Below are 20313 nucleotides of genomic sequence, written 5' to 3'. Positions count from 1 at the left end.
GTACCGTATATACTCGAGTATAAGCCGATCCGAGTATAAGCCGAGGTACCTAATTTTACCTACGAAAACTGGGAAAACTTATTGACTCTAGTATAAGCCTAGACACAACTACAGCCCTATCTCCCAGCAGTGCACATTCTGCCAAAGAGACCCCCCCCAGCGATCAACCGGACTTTTTTGCAAAGTTGATGGTGACAGAGAATTGCCAAACGGATTACTGTGTGCATGGTCCCACTGTCCCACTACCATGTGCAGAGGGTATTGTGTGATATTGCCATCACTGTTAATCCTTCATACAACCAACAGAGGGTACTGTGTGATATTGCAGTCACTGTTATTCTTTCATATAACCAACAGAGGGCACTGTGTGATATTGCAGTCACTGTTAATCTTTCATATAACCAACAGAGGGCGCTGTGTGATATTGCAGTCACTGTTATTCTTTGATATAACCAACAGAGGGTGCACTGTTATTCTTTCATATAACCAACAGATGGCGCTGTGTGATATTGCAGTTACTGTTATTCTTTCATATAACCAACAGAGGGCGCACTGTTATTCTTTGATTTAACCAACAGAGGGTGCTGTGTGATATTGCAGTTACTGTTATTCTTTCATATAACCAACAGAGGGCGCACTGTTATTCTTTGATTTAACCAACAGAGGGCGCTGTGTGATATTGCAGTCTCTCCCCAAGTGAACTGTTGGTGTAGGAATGATTAAAAGTGACTGCAATCTCAGCTACTGCCCGTTGACCCGAGTATAAGCCGAGGTAGACTTTTTCAGCTTATTTTGGATGCGGAAAAACTCGGCTTATACTCGAGTATATACGGTAATTCAGTTTTGTAACACACTAAATCGGTTGTTCTATATAAGATTATATTCTCTGACATCTTACTCTGATGGAAAACCATTATACTCACAATATTCCAATTAATTAGTAATTAGCTGAAAGTGACAACATTGTGTAGAATCCTGGTAAAGATCAAACTCAACAGACTTGCCATATTTCAACCTTACTATGAATGTGTCACGGCTAAATTTTCATTGGGCCAATAAGCTCTATGGGTGATTACAATACTGTATTTCATTTCCTACAAAAATGACTGCACTTGATACTGTGTTATGCTTACAGTATGAGGAATATATCCTGACAAATTAGCGTAGGACTAAGACCCCCATTGAGGTACCTGGCCTCTGCTAAAACAGCTCACCCCAAAAATGAAAGTAAATTATTTCCAAACAATCCATTAGAAAATATTATTTGTGAATTTTAGATATCAGTTTCCTCTCATTATGGGGTATGGATATATACAGGCCCTGTATGTCTATTATATAGAGTCAATTCTTTTCCTGTTATCCCAATACCTTTCAGCTGGCATAGTAAATCTTTGCTTTCTAATAGACATCCTGGCAGTGCAACAGTTTATTTTTTAGAGCAAATTTATTTTTAAATCTACAATAGACACAAACAAGATCTGTATCTGCAAGGTGTAATGCACAATAGCAATGCAAGATACACAATACCAACAAAGTATGCAAAATTGATACATTTTAATGGCACAACTGACTGGATTCCTCAGAATTCAGCATTGCAAGATTGTGTGCAAAATTGACGTTTATATCAAACAGAGTAAAAGTAATTTAGTAAGAACGAATTGCCGGTGGGACAGACGCGCAGTCTTCATTTAAAGTTGTATCGATTACAGGTCTGTATTCCAAGCTAACCTGTAAGGAGGTGAATAATATAGATCAGTAATAGCGGTGTTTCAACTGAAATTGGTGACAATTAAAGCTTACTTTATTTACTCATTTAAATTGTGGTACATGGCTGCTTAGCAGTTTCTTACATCCAGTATTTCTATGTTTTACAAGATAAAGCAGATTTGCTAAGACACCCTTTATACAAAATTGGTGACAACATACCTTTCCTTTCTTATCAACATATGATAGCGTGTGCTTCCTCCAGTGCTCATTAAAACTTTTCTTCTGTTGACCTTGGAGCGGTTTTGAAAAATCATACTCATCAATCCTTACCTAATAAACATAGAAAAGAAAATAAGATACATTTGTAACCACAATTATATTTGAGCATTAACTGAAATAAGAAAGCCAAAGTACATATCCCAAAAATGCAAAAGCAGGAATCATGGGAACGAATCTAGCTGCTTTCAAAGTAAAACTCCCAAACTTGGCTGCCCTTTTATTAAACACCAGTGGGATCACCTGACTATAGCTGGGAGGGGTGGGAGCTACAACATGGAGCTGGTCACTGCTCCTGTATAACTATAACAAACAAGGGAAAATTGTGCTCACCACTATTTTTTAAAACCATTAGGCGGGGGAGCAATGAGGGTGTGACCACAAAATACTATATGTATTATATATATATATATATATATAAACAAGGGAAAGTTGTGCTCACCACTATTTTTTAAAACCATTAGGCAGGGGTGCAATGAGGGTGTGACCACAAAATACTATATGTATTATATATATATATATATATATATATATATAAACATAAACAAGGGAAAGTTGTGCTCACCACTATTTTTTAAAACCATTAGGCAGGGGTGCAATGAGGGTGTGACCACAAAATACTATATGTATTATATATATATATATATATATATATATATATATATATATATATATATATATATATATATATATATATATATATATATATATATATATATATATATAAACATAAACAAGGGAAAGTTGTGCTCACCACTATTTTTTAAAACCATTAGGCAGGGGTGCAATGAGGCTGTGACCACAAAATACATATAGACAAATACAAGAGTCCTCTGCACTCAACCCATTATCAATATATTTAAGAAAGAGACATTTTGTGCATACTGCTACTGAAAAATGCCTTACCCTTTAAACAAAGCAGGGATTGTTTGTCCATATATTGCAATATATTTAACCCTTTAAGTGCCAGCAGAATTGACCATTTTGGTTACGCGAAATGCCAGACGTTTTTGAAACATTCTGTGCTCTCTCACTTTAGGGGCATTTTCTGAGGGGAAACCTATAGTTCACCTAGGAAAACTATACATTGTTTTTTGCGGGAGAAACTGAGCTTTCTACATCTGCCTGAGTTTTTGTGTATTTCCACCTCTGCAAAAAGATTTATAGTGCTAAATACAAAAAAAAATGAAAAATTCCTATTTTTCACAATATATGAACTTATACCTGAAAAATATTTCATTTTACGCATGAAAATCCAACTGATTTGGAAAGCCTCATGTCTCTCGAACATGCCAATACCAAATATGTATAGTTTTAGGCAGATTTAGGACATCTGTACAGCAAAAACTCCCGGCAGTATATTACCGAATTTTGAAAGCAGAAGGCAGAAAACGGCATGCTTTTGATTTCAAGGCCACAAAATCCTGAAACAGTATGTTTACCCCAGAAAATCATATATTTTTGGAAAGTACACATTCTGCAGATTCCAAAATGGGTAACTGTGTCTCTCTACTCCTAACTACCAAACATCAAAGCTTGTCTGAACGTAGCGTTTATCAAAATTTTGAAAAATCACTTCAAAGGATTTATTTTGCTGCTCCGCATATCACACACTATATTAGATACCAAGAAAAAAGCACCCTGAATATGATTGCCAGGGGTCCACTGAACAGTTTGGTCCCCATTGTGCATAGGATTACCAAAGTACCTGGCATTTAGAGACCCCAATATGAAGTTAGCACATCCAAATTGTCCAGGACTTTACTTCAGTTTTTACTGTAGGGTAAAAACACCAAAATATATGTTTACCCCCCAAAACCATATATGTTTGGAAAGTACACATTCAACCAAATCTAAAACGGGTACCCATGCCTTTCTGCTCCAAACGTCGCAAGGCTTTCCCAAAATTGTTGGTTTTGGTGAAATATCTGAAAATTTCCTAAAAGCTTCAACTTCCCTGCAGGTAACTTCAGCTAATGAAAAATCCAACACATTGACTGCATTTTTTGTGGGGTAAAAAGACAGAAATATACGATTACCCCCCAAAACCATATATTTTTTAGGAAAGGACTCATTCTACCGAATCTAAAATGGGTACCCATGCCTTTCTGCTCCAAACTACTGAGTCGCAAGGCCTTCCCAAAATTGTCGGTTTTGGAGAAATATCTGAAAATTGCCTCAAAGCTTCAATTTCCCAGCACCATATCACCCATGTATCATTACGTACCAAGAAAAAGCACCCTAAATATGATTGCCAGGGTACCTCCAAACTGTTTGGTGGCCATTGTTCATAGGTTTACCAAAGTATCTGGCATTTAGAGGCCCCAAAATGAAGTTGGCGCATACAAATAGTCCTGCAGGTAACTTCAGCTAATGAAAAATCAACACATTAACTGCAATTTTTGTGGGGTAAAAACAAAGAAATATACGTTTACCCCCCAAAACCATATATTTTTTGGAAAGTACACATTCTACTGAATCTAAAATGGGTACCCATACCTTTCTGTTCCAAACTACTGAGTCGCAAGGCTTTCCCAAAATTGTCGGTTTTGGTGAAATATCTGAAAATTGCCTCAAAGCTTCAAATCTACGTTCTGTGGCATTTCAAGTGCCATTCCCACAGAACGTAGATTCTACGTGGGGTGGCACTTAAAGGGTTAAGCTGGCCAACTATGTCAAAGTCATCCCATATCTGGCCAGTCCTATGCTCAATTTTCATCTGATTCATTAAGAATTTAATTGCCTAATTATACATTTTACAAAGGGACTAAGTTTTACCTGTAAGTTGCAGGTAAAACTTAGTCCCTTTGTAAAATGTATAATTAAGCAATAGAATTCTTAATGAATCAGATGAAAATTGAGCGTAGGACTGGGCAGATATTGGATGACTTTGACGTAGTTGGCCAGCTTAAGTATATTGCAATATATGGACAAACAATCCCTGTTTTGTTTAAAGGGTAAGGCATTTTTCAGTAGCAGTATGCACAAAATGTCTCTTTCTTAAATATATTGATAATGGGTTGAGTGCAGAGGACTCTTGTATTTATGTATTTATATAGATATAGATATATAATTTATTTATTTATTTTTTATAGTTTTTTAATTATTTGCCTTTTTTCTGGCTCTTTACAGATTTCAAATGGGGGTCAGGCAAACAATGTATTGTTATTGCTACTTTTCATTACTGTTACTCCTCTTTCTATTGAGGTCATCTCCTATTCATATTCCAGTCTCTTATTCAAATCCGTGCATGGTTGCTAGGGTAATTTGGACCCTAGGAACCAGATTTCTGATATTGAAAATGGGAGAGCTGCTTAACAAAAAGCCAAATAACCCAAAAACCATAAATAATAAAAAATTGAAAATCAATTGCAAATTGTCTCAGAATTTCACTCTCTACATCATACTAAAAGATATCTCAACGGTGGAAAAACCCCTTTAAAGGCAACTGTTAGAAACAATACAATAGTTGCCAATATTCCACAGATGTGGATGAGAAATGTATCAACTAATGTAGCAAATTGTAACAGTTCAGAATCTACACCTGGATAACTGAACTGCCAGACTGAAACAAGAGAGACAGTAACATTAAACTTTATACTTAAATTTTGGAAAAAAGGCAACAAAAAAAAGATGGAGCGCAACTGAAAAAAGTCTGGTGAACAATCTGAAAACAACTGTGTTTGAAAGGTGAACAACCCCTTTAAGGAGAAGGTGGTAATAATTCTGCATTATTAATTATATTATCACTGCCTACATGACAAAGAATATTTAAAGAGATGTTCGATATACCCCCATTCAGTAAATGTGACAAAACTTTCCCATCTCAAAATATTTATTCTTACCTTGTAATCTTCTCTTGCATGGGCACCACGACTTTCTTTGCGCGCCTCAGCGCCATTAATTGTCTGCAGTGCACACAGCATTAAGTTTTGTAGCTCAAGTGTCTCCACTAAATCAGTGTTCCAAACAATGCCTTTATAGAAAAAAAACATATAAATGTTACCATTCAGTATTTTGTTTTATTTTGTTTTTTGTACTTTCAATCTAAAATTATCTGTACCTTAGAAAATATACCATAGACATATTGTCAAAGCCAGAAGTATCCGAACAGCCATTAGAAAATCTCAAATGTCCTCAGTGTGAAATCTCACTGCTGAGCTCCGGTGTCTCTGGAAGTAAGCATGGCTATTTAGAAACCAGCTTGCTAAAAGGCCGCACGGCCTGAAACGTTGCTGTGATGCCCCAAAGCTGAAATAAAGGCTTTTTAACAAGAAGACTACAAGTCTGGTGCTGTTCTAAAAACATTTTTCTATGTGGTATCAGTGGAGAGTGGCCACTGAAGGACGCGCACCATTTCTCTGAAGGAGTGATAATCGTTGTGCTGACTGCTTTTGCTAATATTTAGAAACCTGCACCACACAAGATTTAGCTGGAATGCTGTAAAGGTCAACATATATGTACTGTAGGGCAGCAGAAATGTATCTGGAGTGATAATTCTGGAATGGAAATGAGCCCTGAATTTAAGTATCCAAAAATACATCTAGGATGAAGTGCTTAAAACCCAAAATAGTGCAGTTATGTTTATAACATTAACAAATCATTATACAATATGTAACAGGTGTGTCTGTGACATACAATTATTCAAGGGACCAAGTACCCATTGGCGGGTTACTTATACTAAAAGCAACACAGAGATCACGTCAAGAATCAAAACCAGGTAGTCTTGGTGCATCAATATCCTTCTCATACAGCATAAAAGCTCCAATATGGCGGTATGAGGAAATATGAATTGCCACATACAGTGCAACACTGTTTTATTATATCAATACAATGATGTAAAAAGTAACTACTCACAAAGGTCCTGTATATCCGAGTGTGTAACAATCTGAGTAGAACAAAGTCTCAAAAAAACAATAGATTTTAGGAACTTTTGATTTTAAATTGGACTTAAAGGAGAACTAAAGCTTAACTAAAGAAGTAGGCTAGAAATGTTGTACACTGTGTTTTGGGTTTCTGTACCAGCTCAAGGCAACCACAGCCCTTTAGCAGGGAATATCTGCGTCTCCAAAAATGCCCCAGTAGCTCCCCATCTTTTTTCTGCGGATTCTCTGCAAATTATCTGTGCCATTGTCACTTACTGAGTTTAGGGACCAATGCACATTGGTGTGCTGTACATATAGAATACAAATGTAACTAAACAAGGCTGATTAGTAATTAATACAGATAATTACTACATATCAGCTCAGAAATCAGTGCAACTAGCATCAGAATTTATTTATCAGCCTTGTACCATCAGCTTATATTACAGGCCAACCTAATTTTCAGCGACACCTAAGCTTAGCTTTTCAACAGTTGTTCAGAGCTTACTGAGCATGTGATTATCACAGAAACTTTTCAAGATTGTGACCAAGTTTGAAGTCCTTGATCATTGCTGCTATTGAGAAGCTGAAACTTAAGGCTGGTGCAATAAGGTCAGTATATAAAATATGGCATTTTTAGCCATATTAATTTTTAGGGTTTAGTTTTGCTTTAAGCACCTGGATATTATGAGACTTTATTCTACTCGGATTGTTACAGATTTGTTTTGGTGAGGACCTGACTTATCAAGAAGGCTGCAATCTTCCATTTTATAACCTCAAGGCGCCTGACTGCTGTTTCAAAATTACATGCACTTGCATATTTACTTGAATCATTTAGACAGGGCTTTAAACTTTTTGAAATTGGCCTTAGGTGTGCATCCACAATCTCCCCTAGTCGTGTATTTGCCAGGAGCTTTGGCTAAGCTCATGTGGTTATTGCACCCTCATACCCGCCCCTTTTTACTTTTGGTGGTCCCCCTCACTTGTTGTGCCTTGGTTTGTGCAATCTGTCTCCCTTAAAAGCCATAGATGCTAGCTGCATGGGAGGATCTAGCCAACGTCCCATTAGACACTTCTCTATGTACACACACACTTATTGTGTCTTTCATTTATTTCTCTTCTACACCCTTTCATTCTATGCTTACTTTCATACATACTCCCAAATACACATACACTTTCCCTTACCACTACCATACACACCTTCACATTTCACTTACACATATATACACACTATTGTGCAACTGCACATATCACTCTACTCTGTTTTTAATTACAACACCTGACTTCTACTTTTCTAAAATGGGCGTTGGTTAAGGCAGCCTCTCCCTCTTAAAAGCTGCTTAGCAGTTGGCGGGGGAAGATTTAGCACAGAGTTTGAAACCAAAGCACTGGAGATGTTTACATAAAGAATTGTTACTACACAGAGAGGCAATGTTCCTTTTTTACTATGACTAAAGATAAATAAGTTAGGGACCACCATGTGGGGTTTTACCTTGACGTGGTATGGTGGCTTATCAATATTATGATCATAACTTTGTAACAAAAAAAACCCTGTTTCAAAATTACATGCACTTGCATATTTACTTGAATCATTTAGACAGGGCTTTAAACTTTTTGAAATTGGCCTTAGGTGTGCATCCACAATCTCCCCTAGTCGCCTGACTGCTGTATGACTTTAACTACAAACCAGGCCTGATTGCCCACCATAAATTTCTAATATCCCTAATGGCTGTACGGAAGCAACTCCCACTGACAATGTTTCAATATCTAGTACAACACAAAGCCTTCCTAAACCAGAAGAGATGTTGCATCACTCAAGGGTGCAGCCATACCCTCAGATTACCAATAAGATGTAGGACAAGCAGATGTAAATACTTTTTGTTACACAGCATAAGGCAGCATACGATCTGCAAGGATTAAATCAAATATACTTTGATACATTTGTTAAATTTGCTAGATGAAATTTCAAGTCACAGATTTTTGAGGATCCAAACAGAAATAAAATTAAAATAAACAACAGAATAAAAAAAGCCTTGAGTACTTCGTTTTAGCCAGGCCACTTTTTAGCGTTTTCTTAGGCTTCCTTTAATCTGGGATGAAATTAATTTCTCTGGGTTATATTAAGTTTGCCAAGGATATTGTGCAATTATAATTCTTGATTTCAAAGAAGACTCAAAAAGAAACCAAAACAAACTCTCCAAAATTTAACCTAAGTGACTGTGCATGCTTGTGAAACTTAGGTGGGTAGACTAAAAGATTTTGGTTACACCACTAACCTTAACAGTCAGCATAATGTGACTGTTTGCAACAGAACTAGGTGACTGCAACTGTAAGAGGCAGCAGTTACATTGACAGACAGACAGACAATATACCCCTAATTCCAACCCTGCCGCTGAACTAGATAAGTGCTGGATGGTTGCCCATGAGAACTAGTTGACTGCAGGGGGGTCAAGCCCTGGCACTAGATGAAAGCAAACAGTTGGCCATTTGCACTATGCTTTAACATGTTAATTGTTCACAGTTGCATGCACTGACTATGAGGGTGACCTGTGTGGTTAAACAAAATATAAATGAAAACACTAGGATCTTCTTACTCTCAGGCCTGTCGGTCAGGGGTGCTTCGCCAATGAGGCGAGTTGAGGCTGTCGCCTCGGGCGGCAGCGCCCCACTAGGTACCAGGGGCAGCAAAAATGCTGCTCCTGGTACTTTAAGAGCGAATTTCCGTGGGAGGGGGCGCAGCAGCAACTGCTGCTGCCTCAGGTGGCGGAGGGGCCAGGATCGCCCCTGCTGTCGGTTTGACAGATTATGTGAATGCTCTGTGGTAAAAGTCATCAGTTGTACAGTAGGTCCAGTATGCAGCATGAAAAAAATAACTAATCGAATAAATGTATTACACAAGCAGTATCAGGAGTAAGAAAGAAATCTTTTCAGGTTAAAAAATTTACATTTTTAATCAAATATACATATGATTTGGTTACCTCTGTCAAACGTCTTGATGTCATCCATTGAAGAATTGATGACACTCAGTTTTTCACAACCTTCCTTCAACACAGAACCTGTTCGGAAAACTGCAGCATGATTCTGCATGGTCTAGAAAATAAGAGAGGGAAACATTTAAGTCTCCTGTTATGTAAGAATTCAATACAGTGGGTCAATGGACTCGGGGTTCCATTACTGGTGAGGACCTTGTATCAAATATTTGCTGCTTCAGCCAAGTCTTTTAAAGGGTGTGAGCCTGAATCAAAAGACGAGTAATACAAAGTAGCAATAACAATAGATCTGTAGCCTTACAGAGCATTTGTTTTTCAAATTGGGTCATTGACCCCCATTAGAAAGCTGGAAAGAGTCAGAAAAAAAATCAATGAAAGAACTGAAAAGTTACTTTGAATTGGCTGTTCTATAAAATACTTAAAGGGCAAGTCAACCCCAAACTTCTTAATAAAAGAAAACATTCTAAGCAACTTTGTAAAATACATTAATTACAATTTTTTATGGTTTTAAAGTTATTTGTATATGTATTGCTATCGACAGCAGTGTTTGTCAATTGTTTGTCAATTTGTCAACATTGTTTAAAAAGTAAAAACCAAACATAAAGCAAATGCTGCTTTGAATAGCAACCATTTTTACAAATAATGTTAAAAGCACTGACAATTTTTAATTAATGTATATTGTATCTGGGAAAATCTAGCATGCTCTGTAATACACTTGAAATAGTGTATTATTCTGGTTCATGATTTTCAGGGGTTGACGACAGGCTCCACTGAACTCTCACAACAGATTTAGAGTAGCACGAGAGATCTATTCTTTTTCAGTATTCTTTGAGTGCCAAGATTATCCCAGCCCATAGACTTTTAGAGATGGGAGGTTTTGACCTGTAAGCAGTAAAATGTCAGGAGAGCACCTATTGAGAAAATATGCACACAAAGCTAGATTTGAGTCACTATAAAGATTTTTTTGATTTTATAGGTCAGTTCCTCCTGATATATAAAACACCACACATAACTTCAAGGAGTTTCAGCAAAAGTACAATGGACATAACAAAAGTCTGTTTCAAGCACTCAGATCCTGTATAGATACACACAAATGCTTGCATGGGGTACATGGGCCAGGGTTTAGCAAACATCAAGGCACATAGGCAGACACATAAGTGTATTGTGCAATATGGGCCTTTTACCTTACCCACCCATACAAGTCTTAAACCGCTGCTTATTCTCCCCTCATGGAATCCGCCCATCTCATGGCTAGTTTCTTCTTACTGGCACTACAACAGCAAGTATTCCCAATTGTTTTTCAGAATGCTTTGCCTTTTGCAAAATGAAGTGAACAGCAATAATCACCTTTGGCTGTGTAACTATGAAAAGGATAAGGCAATTCTTTATCTTAAAGGGAATCTGTCGTCATTTTAAACTTTTTTTTTTTTTTGCATTTTTATAAAAAACACACATCCATAAACACTGTCTGGCAAATAAAATGTTAATCCACAAATCCATGCATAAGTTATTTTAGTTTGTATTTTGTCATGGGGGCTTCCATTTCTGCTCATTACACATTCATCCTGTGCTGCTCTAACAGCAGGCACAGCATTACCTGTGTGCTTGGAGGCAGCCACTCTAATGAAAAGCCAGGTCGCACTACGACATGAGAATCTAGCTGTACACTCCCCCTCCCCTCTCTGCCCATGCGTGTGATGTTTGGAGGAGAGAGGTCACATGGTTTGCAGGGAAGCAATTACTTTCACTTTCCTATGTTCTGCCTTCTCTACAGCTGCACTAGCAGCCCCTCCTCCCAGACACACTATCAAAGCTCCTGCCGTTCTGTAAGTTTGTTCTTTGCATTCCTTTGGAGTGGGGAGCTTTCTCTCCTTGCTGCCTTCCTAGTTTGTTTTACTGGTTACTAGATGAGGTAAAGGAGCTGTGAGTTCCCTCTGCTATCCACCTCACACAGACCTTGCTCCTTTCCTGCCTGCAATACTTCTTTTTTCATTAACTACTTACTGCCTCCTTTTCATGAGCTATTTTAACCATTCCTAGACTTCATCTTAAATTTTCCTGGTTTTCAAGTATGTCCTTTTTTCTATTCCCTGTCATCAGTCCTGGGAGTGTACTCCTGTGTTTCTGCCATTAATTTTTGTGTAAACAAATATAAATAAACTATCTATATAAAATATTTTTTCCAGTGCCCAAAATGAATTGTGTGTGTATATATATTTATTTATTTTTGAAACATAAGTGGGGGCAGTGATCACAGGACTATATTATTATTTATATGTTTGTATGCAGGATTTCAGTCCTTCTGAAGTGGTGTCAGTGGGAGCTTATCTTGATACCTGCCTATTGTTCAATTAACAGGCTCAGCAGACAAGGCTCTATTTACATTACAGCAGCTTGTAGGAGGGAGGGGTAATGACATCACTCCAACTTGCAGTGCAGCAGTAAAGTGTGACTGAAGTTTATCAGAGCACAAGTCACATGACCTGAGGGCAGCTGGGAAACGTCAAAATGTCTAGCCCCGTAGCAAATTTTAAAATTAGATATAAAAAAATCAATTTCTTGTTTTGAAAAACGGATTTCAATGCAGGATTCTGCTGTAGTAGCGCGATTAACTGATACATATTGTAAAAAACATGTATATCCACGACAGTATCCCTTTAAAGGAGAATCAAACCCTAAAGTTAAAAAAAACCCTACCCCCCTACCTTATATAGACCCCCCTCCCTCCTCCCCCTCAGCCAAGCTGCTACCCAGGGCAAATGCCCCTAAGTCTTTACTTACTCCTCTGTGCATATTTTGTCCAGTGGAGTTCACAGCAGCCATCTTTGTCTCTTCGCTAATCTTCAGAATGAGACAGGAGTAGCGGCGCATGCGCAGTTGGAGCTATTTTCTGATTCGTGACAGCTGCGCATGTGCTGAAAATCACGTAAATTGCAGAAGCGCCAGTCTCATTCTGAAAATTACTGAAGCGCCTGAAGATGGCGTCCATGAACTCCGCTGGACAAAATCTGCATGGAGGGGTAAGTTAAGACTTAGGGGCATTTGCCGGGGTAGCAGCTAGGCTGGGGGGTGAGGAGGGAGGGGGTAGCGTTTTTTTTATTTATTAAGGGCTTCTATCTCGTTTTAAATCCTAACTTAGAGATTTCAGTGTAAACCTACCTTCTGCATGTTGATTCTAATTTCTGAAGTCCTTGTGCTTCCATTAGCATAGCGTAATTTGTCCAGATTTGCAACAGATTCCTCTCCTGCATTTTCCTTAATTGATGGCACTGCTTCACCTAAAAATACATATTCCAAGTCACTATTAATAGACACAAGTTTATGAATGATGCATTTAGCTTGCTATTCATGATTTGATAAACATGGGGTGTTTTCTAAATGATTAGTTCTCATGCCCCAAGGCTATTACAGAGGCAATCACAAAAATAAAAATGTAACATTAACTTAGTTTGGGAAATAACCAAGTTATAACTTCACTGTCCCGCATTCCGCAAAAATGTCTGTCTTTCTTTTCTCTTCATGCAGCAGGTGGACTGAGTTTTTGATTGACAGTTAGGTCTAATACATCCTTTGGGGTAGTGCCCCCTTTACTTAAAAGATGCATTAGAGCTCACTTTTTAAATTAACCAGATCTAATGGAAATCCTGTTTTGCAGGGTGTTGTTTAGACCCCTAAACAACTTATTAGACCTTGATAAAGGGCGAGTAGCCCGAAACATGTTGTGTGAACAATAAACCTTTTAGCAGTAAATCTGCTTGGCGTGCTTTCTCTCAGTTACTTTGAATCATTGGATTAACTTATTAGACCTACCTGTTAATCAAAATCTGACAAGACCTCTGCATGAACAGAGCATTGAGAGTGACAAGTTACTGAGTGAGATACTGAAGACTAACTTGATTATTTGGTAAAGTGCAGAACTTTTATTATTATATCTAGAAAGTGTCTTGTTTCAGTGAGCTAAAGCTCATATTAAATATATCCCCTTTAATTTACAGCAACAGTCTCACTGACACAATTTTTACAATTAATAAAGCTATGAATTAAGGCCAGCTGGATTTCTCGCTTTAAAGCAAATAAAGGGATTATTTTGCAAATATTAAGTTGGAAGCCATGAAATCTGACAAGGTTTCAGTACTATCTTCATGTCAGTTAAAAGCAAATGCTTGAGCACAACTGGGAAATGACATATTAGGTCATTTTAATGCACCCTATGGAGTATTTACAAGTTGACATGCGCTATTGTATAGACTATTTCTGCCCAGATTAAAATGGATCCTACTTTACTGGTCGTTCTGACTTTCCTCTCAGTGACTCATGGTCTTAGGTCTCTCTACTATGTCTAAAAGAGACAGCCATGTGTTATTAGTCTACTTCTCTATCTAATTTTTGAATTATTTGCATTTTTGCACAGAACTGCCATAGGGAATATTTTCAACACAAATTTAAGCAGTGTTGATAATACAACAAAACATACAACTCATGCAGCCACCACATGTATCAAATGTACAGGATGATTACATGTACATGGAGACTCAAGATTTTAGGCACAGTGTCTATTATGATTCATACACTTACCAGGCTTGCACGACTCTGCAATGCTAAGAGCACACGCACGGCCAAAGACCACCAGATCCAGAAGAGAGTTTGCACCCAATCTGTTGGCTCCATGTACTGAAGCAGATGCAGCCTCTCCACATGAATAAAGCCCTGGTACCACTCTATCTTCACCATTTACATGGGTAATCACCTGGAAGAAACCCCATATTTATACCATGTATAAGAAGTCCCTTTATTTAAAGATATGGCAATTTGTAGCACAAAATGCCTTTAATAGGCTGTAAATAAGCAATCTAGAAAAATGTGTAGAACCTGCAGAGTGCCCACTTTCGAGGGAAGTAGAAGACCTACTGTTCCACATTCTGTTCAAGGAAGTCCAGAGACTCCAATTTTAAGATAACTGCATCCAGACTATCAATTAACTCTCAATGGAAAAACCCGACCCTCCTAAGCTTACAGATATACTTTCCAGGGTGAAAGATAAGAGGGAACTGAAGTGCATGCCAGCTAACATTTGGGGCCGACATGGGCAATGAGAGAAAAGTAGGTCAAAAATGGGACTACTGCATAGCTTGTACTATCATAGAACTTTACACTGCCCCCCCCCGGGACCCTGCCTTTTCTTTACTTATCTAATTGTGTATCTCAAAGTTATTCATAAATATGTATATTGTTAGACCAATTATACAACAAACAGGCTACATCTTCTAATACCAACTCAATATCTTAAGGCACAGGCATATGCTTGTGCATGCTTTGGAATTTTCTGTACTAATATGTCCTTGCTTTGTTTCTTTTATGTGCCTGGAAAAACAAAGTTTAATTTACAAATAGATCTTCATGAGCAATTATGCACATGTGGAAAGACAACAGAAATGTCAGGTTTGGACCATATGAATGCAACCTTTAATTAAGCATCCTTAACTAAATTATAATACATCAAATAACTAATTATTTGGGGATTAGATATGCTGTAATCAATACTGGAAAACAGAACACCATTTAGTATATGTTGGATATGATGTAAAAAAACACTAGCATGTCAATCACACAAAACACTAGCATGTCAGTCACACATGCCAGTATTGTATCCTATACCAAAGTCACCAAAAGTTCTCCAGTAGAGAACTATCTATTTAAGACTATTTATTTAAAACAACATTTTTTAATTTAATTTACCTGCCCTTTGTAATTGGTGGGAATACCCCCCATGTTATAATGAACTGTTGGCAGAACAGGAATGGGTTCCTTTGTTACATCAACTCCTGCAAAGATCATTGCGGTCTCAGAAATTCCCGGGAGTCGAGATGCCAGCTGACTGGGAGGAAGGTGGTGAAGCTGAAGATACACATGGTCTTTGTCTTTCCCACAACCTCTGTCATGTAAGCAAAAAATATTTGGTATAGAAAGCATCAGAACAATTCTTAGTTACAAAAAAAAGCTGTAACTAAACATTATGTTTTGAGAAGAAAGACCGATATTGATTATTGGTACCTTCCTTCTCTAATTTCTATAGTCATAGAACGGGAAACCACATCTCGTGAAGCCAAGTCCTTTGCTACTGGGGCATATCTTTCCATAAACCTTTCACCTTCACTGTTGATAAGGATTCCTCCTTCCCCACGGCAACCTTCTGTTATCAAACATCCCGCCCCATAGATTCCTGCAAAGAAATGAAAAGTATGAAACAAATAATTTTTTTTAAACTGTAATTGCAGAAGAAACCACCAAATATTGATTTGTAATTCTAATATATAATGATAGCAAAACAATCCTATATTTTTTAATGTTTACTTTTTTGTTTATAAGACTTAAAGGGGACCTTTCACCCACCTGTCGTCTGCTTCTCTACAATACGGTAATCCGATATGTATGTATATATATATATATATATATATATATATATATATATATATATATATATATATATATATATATATATATATATATATAACAAACAAGGGAAAGTTGTGCTCACCACTATTTTTTAAAACCATTAGGCGGGGGTGCAATGAGGGTGTGACCACAAAATACATATAGTCAACTACGAGAGGTCCTCTGCACTCAACCCATTATCAATATATTTAAGACAGAGACATTTTGTGCATACTGCTACTAAAAAATGCCTTACCCTTTAAACAACACAGGGATTGTTTGTCCATATATTGCAATATATTTAAGCTGGCCAACTACGTCAAAGTCATCCCATATCTGGCCAGTCCTACGCTTAATTTTCATCTGATTCATTAAGAATTCTATTGCTTCATTATACATTTTACAAAGGGACTAGGTTTTACCTGCAACTTACTAGCTGCTTTCAAAGTAAACCTCCATACTTGGCTGCCCTTTTATTAGATACCAGTGGGATCACCTGACTATAGCTGGGAAGGTTGGGAGCTACAACATGGAGCTGGTCACTGCTCCTGTAAGTTTGGGAATTTTACTTTGAAAGCAGCTAGTAAGTTGCAGGTAAAACTTAGTCCCTTTGTAAAATGTATAAGCAATTGAATTCTTAATGAATCAGATGAAAATTAAGCGTAGGACTGGCCAGATATGGGATGACTTTGACGTAGTTGGCCAGCTTAAATATATTGCAATATATGGACAAACAATCCCTGTGTTGTTTAAAGGGTAAGGCATTTTTTAGTAGCAGTATGCACAAAATGTCTCTGTCTTAAATATATTGATAATGGGTTGAGTGCAGAGGACCTCTTGTAGTTGACTATATATATATATATATATATATATATATATATATATATATATATGTATATATGTATATATATGTGTATATATGTGTATATATGTGTATATATGTGTATATATGTGTATATATGTGTATATATGTGTATATATGTGTATATATGTGTATATATATATATATATATATATATATATATATATATATATATATATATATATATATATATATATATATATATATATATATATATATATATATATATATATATATATATATCACACCCCGGGCCGGTGCTTCTATCAGGAGAAAACTGCACCTGCCCAGGGTTCTTCCAGCGAGCACCACAGAGTGATATTCAAATTTCCCAGGGCATACTTCTTTAAAGTTAGGCTTTTCATGCTACTGAGCATGCACATCCATGCAAAGAAAGAAGAAGTCGGGAGAGGATCGCTCCGTGGTGCTCGCTGGAAGAACCCAGGGCCGGTGAAGTTTTATCCTGATAAGAGCACCGGCCCGGAGTGTCAAGTAAGTATATACAATCACTTGAGGGAGCCTAACTTCTGGCACCCCCGAAGTAAATAGAGCCTTTCTTTCTCCTTTAAATATCTGAAAGGTGTACTACCCAATTTAACTGAAGAAATTAAGTCAACAGTTACAACCAGTGAATTAGTTGTATTAGACACTGATACTATTGAGAATTTTTTTCATCTTATATATCAAAACACTTTAGACACAGTCAGCACCAGATCTTACTAAACTGTCTGAGAAACATGAGAAGGATGATAATTAAGCAAAATTATTCTTAAAGATAATGATAAAAATAAGTAAGTAAATGAAAACAGTCATTTTTGTGGCACTGTTTCCAAAGATATTCCTCAAGAAAAAAAAATGTAAATGTGAACTACCCTCCCATTATGAATATCAATGTTATATTTTTCCCCAATATCAACGTTTTTACTCCAAAAACATCTATTTTTAATGAGCGTAAGGTCAAGTAAATTTCTTAAAAAATGCTGCTGCACTCCTAATTCTGTGATCATGCATTAGGAAAGACAGCAAATAAACCTATTTACATGGTTATTTCTCATAAAAAGTATGCTTCACAAGATTGATGTTTTTATAGATGTTTTTATAGCTGTTTTGCTTCCCAAAATAATTTCTACACCATTTAATATTAAAGGACTTTACATTCCAAACACTTTTTCCAATTCAGTTGTTTTCAGATTGTTCCCCAGAAATAAAGATGTTTTTTAATTACTTACCATTATTTATTTTTTACTGTTTTTCCAAAATCTATGTGTAAAGTGAATGTTCCTGTCTGATGTTTCAGTCGGGCAGCTCAGTAATTCAGGTGCAGACTCTAAACTGTTACAATTTTGCAACATTTAGTTGATACGTTTCTCAGCAAATCTCTGGAGTATTAGCAACTACTGTATTAATTCTAACAGCTCCCTGTAATGAAACCCAGAGATTCTGCTCAGCAGGGACAAAGATAAATGTATCAACTAAATGTATCAATTTAGAACAGTTTACAGGGTCAGTGATCCCCCCTCCCAGAGCTGCTTCAGAAGGTGAAAAATGACACTTCAATATTAGAAAAATGGTCACACATAGAAAATAGAAAGTAATTGGAATAAGTCGTTATTTCTGGCGATCTATCTGAAAACAACTAGTTGTTTGAAGTTGAACCACCCCTTTAACTAGGCACATATACAGGTATGGAATCAGTTATCCAGAAACCAGTTATCCAGAATGCTCCGAATTACAGAATGGCTGTCTCCAAATGACTCCATTTTATCCAAATAATCCAATTTTTTTTTTTTTTAATTCCAAATGATTTCCTTTTTCTCTGTAATAATAAAACAGTACCTTGTGCTTGATCCAAACTAAGATAAAATGAATACTTATTGAATGCAGTATCAGCCTATTGGGTTTATTTAATGTTTATATAATTTTCTAGTAGACTTATGGTATGAAGATCCAAATTTACGGAAAAATCCATTATCTGGAAATCCCCAGGTCCCAAGCATTCTGGATAACAGGTCCCATACCTTATGTTTATGTTTTAAAAAAATAATGCAGGGGCTCTCCCCTGCGTTGCCAATACATCCATTTTCATTGGAACCAACATATTAAAGCCCAGCTTTAATAACAGAATGTTATCATGCACATCTATCCTACTTCAGGTTTGCTTGAAGTTTAAATTCCCTAACAAAGGCGCATAAACAAAATAGTTTTTATATATAGCCAGCTAATCAAAGTATTTTGCAAATTACCCACACAGAAAAAATGAAAACATTCAGACTCTATGCTAATCCATATTTACGGTGGCTGACTTTAGAGTTACTTACTTTACATGATTATGTAATGGACAGTACCTGTGGGGTGAAACTGCACAAATTCTAAATCCTGGCATGGAAGCCCAGCTCTAGTAACCATTGCAGTACCATCTCCAGTGCTGGTATGAGCGGAGGTACAGCTGAAAAATGTACGCCCATATCCCCTGAGAAAGAAATGGCATATACAGTGATTTGTTTACAAGTCATCAAGACGAGTTTAACAAGGAGTTCAACAAGGAGAGCCACTACACTGCACCACTTGGAAAAATGGACATGTGGGGGAGTTGGATTTCTCCTCTCGCAATCAGTTCAAACATATTCCTATCTCTCCAGCCTTCTCATTAAATTATTTTGATCTGCATACCCTTCAGTTCTTTCATTCTCTCTGTAATTTACATACCTTGGTACAAATAATTTTCAGTCACCTCCTTTGCTACCTTCCTGCCTGACTGAAACCTGGCTTGCTTTATTTCTTCCTCTTACCAACAGCCCTGCAGCATCCTATTTGATTTTAACTTCTCTTTTCTTTTCTCAGTCTTCCCTCCAACTCTGAACTCCAGCAGTGGAAAGACAAACCAATTCATAAGGATGGACATTTTCTGTATCTCCCTCCACCACTGTGCTTATTTGGAATACACTTGCTATAGCTTTTTCAGCCCTAGCTAATTCTCTCCAGTTCCGTCTCTCATCCTTTCGTTGAAACAGACACTAAAAGCTCTAACTGCCTCCTATGAATCTCCACTAGGGATGCACCGAATCCACTATTTTGGATTCGGCCGGACCCCCGAATCGTTCTCGAAAGATTTGGCCAAATACCGAACGAATCCTAATTTGCATATGCAATTGTTTTCTGACAAAAAGTCATGTGATTTCCATCC

General features: G+C 37.1%; 1 protein-coding gene across 1 annotated transcript in view; it reads right to left on the bottom strand.

The window, feature by feature from the left end:
- Positions 1 to 1425: 1425 nt before the first annotated feature.
- Positions 1426 to 20313, bottom strand: part of sdha.L (succinate dehydrogenase complex subunit A, flavoprotein (Fp) L homeolog) — a 39363-nt gene continuing 20475 nt past the window's right edge. Inside the window, exons 7-15 of the mRNA NM_001090004.1 lie at positions 19475 to 19599; positions 15887 to 16055; positions 15572 to 15767; positions 14411 to 14582; positions 12995 to 13113; positions 9824 to 9935; positions 5829 to 5959; positions 1927 to 2037; positions 1426 to 1728 (exon numbers count right to left, since the gene is read on the bottom strand). Of these exons, the coding sequence (NP_001083473.1) occupies positions 1645 to 1728; positions 1927 to 2037; positions 5829 to 5959; positions 9824 to 9935; positions 12995 to 13113; positions 14411 to 14582; positions 15572 to 15767; positions 15887 to 16055; positions 19475 to 19599 (1219 nt within the window). The 3' untranslated portion in view covers positions 1426 to 1644. The remainder of the gene's footprint in view (positions 1729 to 1926; positions 2038 to 5828; positions 5960 to 9823; positions 9936 to 12994; positions 13114 to 14410; positions 14583 to 15571; positions 15768 to 15886; positions 16056 to 19474; positions 19600 to 20313) is intronic.

This window comes from Xenopus laevis, chromosome 6L (genome assembly GCF_017654675.1).
Source record: "Xenopus laevis strain J_2021 chromosome 6L, Xenopus_laevis_v10.1, whole genome shotgun sequence".
In the NCBI taxonomy this organism is placed as follows: Eukaryota; Metazoa; Chordata; class Amphibia; order Anura; family Pipidae; genus Xenopus; species Xenopus laevis.
The sequence above is the reverse complement of the archived record's forward strand: the minus strand, read 5'-3'. Positions and strand labels throughout refer to the sequence as shown.